At 40.4% G+C, this 4082-nt stretch overlaps 1 protein-coding gene across 1 annotated transcript in view; it reads right to left on the bottom strand.

Moving 5' to 3' along the window:
* Positions 1 to 4082, bottom strand: part of herc2 (HECT and RLD domain containing E3 ubiquitin protein ligase 2) — a gene marked incomplete in the record, with an annotated part of 472599 nt that overhangs the window by 429379 nt on the left and 39138 nt on the right. The window contains 1 exon segment of the mRNA XM_037698316.1: positions 7 to 148. Coding sequence (XP_037554244.1) covers positions 7 to 148 — 142 coding nt within the window.

Below are 4082 nucleotides of genomic sequence, written 5' to 3' on the forward strand. Positions count from 1 at the left end.
AGAAACCTTAAGAATTTTGTTGCCCTCTCAACAACTTCCAGCCACACTGATGACACAGTTCCTTCATCAAAAAGCGTTGCCTCAGGCAGTGCTCGCAGAGCATCCAGAGACTCCTGGAGAAGTTCACTGCAAAGGTCTGCATCATCTCCTGCAACAAAAAACAAGCAGTTCAATTCAATTTAATTCAAAAATACTTTATTAATCCCATAGGAAAACTAACTGGTGTTGTAGGTCAGTACTTCTCAATTATTTTATGTTACCCCCCAACTCTCCGCCACAACTGTAAATAGTATAATTTGTCTATAAAATTGTTATAAGTACACCTCTGCATAACACTGTTTTTATTACCATTAAAGAAAATAGATCAACTTACAAGGTAGAATAACTTTATTAACATTGTTTTTAGTCTGTAACAGAAACAACTTAAAGTGCATTCAAAAAGCGTTCAATACAAAAACTTTAAGTTAATCAATTTGCCTGAAAAAAAAAAATTTAAACTTTGAACATTTTTGAACATTTGATACTGAAAAATAATTTAATCAAATTAAATATAATCAATAAATAATAAATTCAAATTGATCAGCAACATTTTAACTCAGGAGTGTGTATAAAACACTTTGACCAAAACAAAACAAAACAATAATGAATAAAACAATCTGTGCTGATTTTTTTTATCAAAATGAGGAAGTCAGGATCAATGAGCACACTCATCGATAAAACTAAAACATTTTGTCAAAGTGAAAGAGAAAAGAGGGGCAGGTGTCGCTCTCGCTTTGAGTTTACTCTTTGTTGCATGTGTGCTGTGGGTGACATCCAGAGCGCATGGACATAAAGCACATGCAGCGGAGGTGTCGGAGTTTATGTCTGAGCAGCAGAGGGGTCCAAGCATGGCTCCCACAACAACCAGGCAGCGATATTTGTTCATAACTTTATTAGTAGTAAGTCTGAGAGATACGAGCAAACAGCTGCTGGAACGCACCAACAAAATGAGAATGGTGGCGAAAAAAAACTACTCCCTGTGGCAAAAAAAGCATGTTCCCTGGGTCACATGCACCCACCCTGGCATTGCCCTGGGCCCCACCAGGGGGGCGCACCCCACTATTTGAAGAGGACTGTTGTAGCTCATCTTGGTTTCATTAGTTGTTCTAGATCAGTGGTGTCAAACCCACTTACAAAAGGGGGTAAAAGTTAAAACCTTTTTCAAACTAAGGGCCGGATTCATAATCTACATTAAGTCAAGTTAGATACCAACATCTTTTCTTGGTTGAAGGTTCCTCAACAAGAGTTTGATTTGTCTCATTTGACATTTTCTGTTGCATTTTTGACATCATAATAAAAGATTACTGAAAAAAATTAAAGTGATAAAAGTATTTTACATTTAAAATAACATCTTGGGGGCCAGATACGATGTTAAGGAGGGCCACATTTGGCCCCCGGGCCTTGAGTTGGACACATATGTTCTAGATGCTGATGATTTGGGGCAGGAAGGATTTTTGTAGCAGTCCGTTCCACAACAGATCTGAAGAAACTGGCTGCAGATGCCGATCCGTCCACCCAGACCCAGCAGACCTCTTGGTCCTCTTGGGCAGCAGGACTGCCTGAATGCTGGGCAGAACTCCTCCCCAAGCGATGGCCATTTATCCCAGCAGCCTGCTGAGCCCCTCGTCACCACAAACTTAACTGCAGGTGCAGGGGGACTATCTCGGTCCTCCTGCTGTCACGGGCCGTGTTTCCCGCTACCTCCAAGATCTCGGCGGTCAGGCACTCAAGCACAGCCTCCAGATAGACGGTAATGCACCCGCGGCACCTCCTTTTCAACTCATTTGGGATTTGGGGCTGTAGTTGAGATCTTATTTGACCTTTTGAGATGTTAATCAGCAACTCCCAGTTGTAGAAAACCACCTTGTTGTTACGGTTACGCATCATAACTGGGGTGCACTGATAAATCGGCCGGCCAATTTATTGACCCCGATTTCCTTAATTTTGGGAAATTGTAAATCGAACGATACTTGCATGAGAAACGGATTTTACTGATTTTTTTGTTTTGTTTTAACAATTGTCTGAACTTGATTTATATTTCAGAGCACTACCTCATGGCCAGTTAAAACAAGTTTGTATTGTTTCTAGGATATTGTTCAAGAGTATGTTTTTCAGTAAAATAAGATTGGGCAATTGAAGGTGCATTGTGACCTTATAACACCTGACAGTGTCGCTTATAAAACAAAATCGTAATCGGCAGTTCAGACTTTTTAGAAATCGGTGATCTGCCAGAAAACTGCAATCGGTGCACCCCTAATCATAACAAATGTCCAAAAGTAAAAAAGGTTTCAGTAAAAATATTCCAGCTGCACAGCATCTGATACCACAGGAAGTAATCATCCGAAAAAAGCGATTTACATTCAGAAAAATTAGTAATTCAAGTTTTCAAAAGCAAAATCTCAGAAAGAATGTAAGAGTTACTCCAACATGCAGCCACCTTGAGCGGTGCAATTCTGAAACTCCCATTTTATTTCCCTGCAAAGCTGTTGATTACACTACAGACAGGTTATTAACATTATAAACTGTGTAGTTCACCAAACTGAGTAGCACTAAGTATGAAATCATTAATAGTGCTTCATGTTTCACCCAGTGCAACACAAACTTAAAGCAGCAATATATGCATATAATTATACAGTTCAAATACACTATGATCTAAAATAAACTCAAAATCAGTGGGAAAAATGTTAAAGAAAAAATTACTTTATTCCAATCGTGTAGTGATTCTTAAGAGAAGACCTGAAAGGGCACAGTTCTAAAAGTATATTTATGTGTTTGATGAGCAGGTGACAGGTGGAGAACACACTTCCATTGTTCTCACAGTTGTATTCCTGGATTTGAGCTAAAATGAGAACAAGGGGCTTAACTGCATATCTGTATGCGTCTGTTCAGTGCTCATATTACTGGAAGACAAAGACGGCACTTTTGGGCCATTTCCACAGCTCCTCTTCAGCCTGGTTCGGCTCAGTTCAGTATGCTTTTGAGCCGTATTTCACAAGCACTTTTTCGTGGAAACCGGCACCTTTTTTGGTCCCTGCTTCTCTGGTGGGACCAACCGAGCCAAGCTGGCAACAAAATGTGACGTCAGAACACTGTCGATCACTGATTGGTCGGGAGGGCAGGGTGGCACTGGATCTTTCAGAAACTTTTCAAAACACCGATCAGCCATTTGCAATTACTCGGAACTTGGAGCAGCAGCTGGATCTATTTTTAAGACCAATAAAAACAAACTAATGACAACACCATGGTCTAATGCTGAAGTGCAGGCGTTTTTGTGTTGGATGGCCGAAGAACAAATTTAGAGCGAGCTAGATGGAGCTCCACGGGTCCTCTCCACCACAGCCTGCTCAGGGTGTCATCTCACCGGCTCCGAGCTCCGCCGGTCACCGCGAAAGATCCTCCGTGCTGCTGGCTTGGGCTCCGGATGACGGCCTTGCGTGCTCTGGGGGCTCCTAGCTCCGCTTGTCACCATGGAGGCTCATACAAGCTGCTGACTCGCAAAAGGCCATTGCCCAGACCCCGGCCTCGCCTGCTCACGAAGGCCAAACCCCGATCCTGGCAGATGTGCAGACCGGAACGGGTCTGGGACGGAGGTTGGAAACGATTAAAAAATAAATAAACTGTGCCAGCTTTATCATGAAATCCTGTTTTCACTTCAATGACTTTATTAAATAATTTGTTAAAGTTAACTCAGCTGAAAAATCATAAAAAGACACAAAATTATTGGATCTCAAAGGAATACTTCCCTCAAATATGTTTAATGAAGAACTACGGCCTTTAGTTCCAACTTTATTCTAAACCGCAGATGTACAAATCACAAACAAGAATTAAACTTTAAAGCAAAGGTTAAAAAAAAAAATCTGTAAACAAGAAAAAAAAACTCATCTAAATTGAACAATAACAATAGACAATAACTGCAAATACATCAAAATTAGGAATGTGCGATATGGCATAAAATTCATATCACGATATGTACAGGTCCTTCTCAAAAAATTATATTGTGATAAAGGTCATTATTTTCCATAATGTAATGATAAAAATGAAAC

This window comes from Nematolebias whitei, chromosome 3 (genome assembly GCF_014905685.2).
Source record: "Nematolebias whitei isolate Nwh7 chromosome 3, NemWhi1, whole genome shotgun sequence".
Classification (NCBI taxonomy): Eukaryota; Metazoa; Chordata; class Actinopteri; order Cyprinodontiformes; family Rivulidae; genus Nematolebias; species Nematolebias whitei.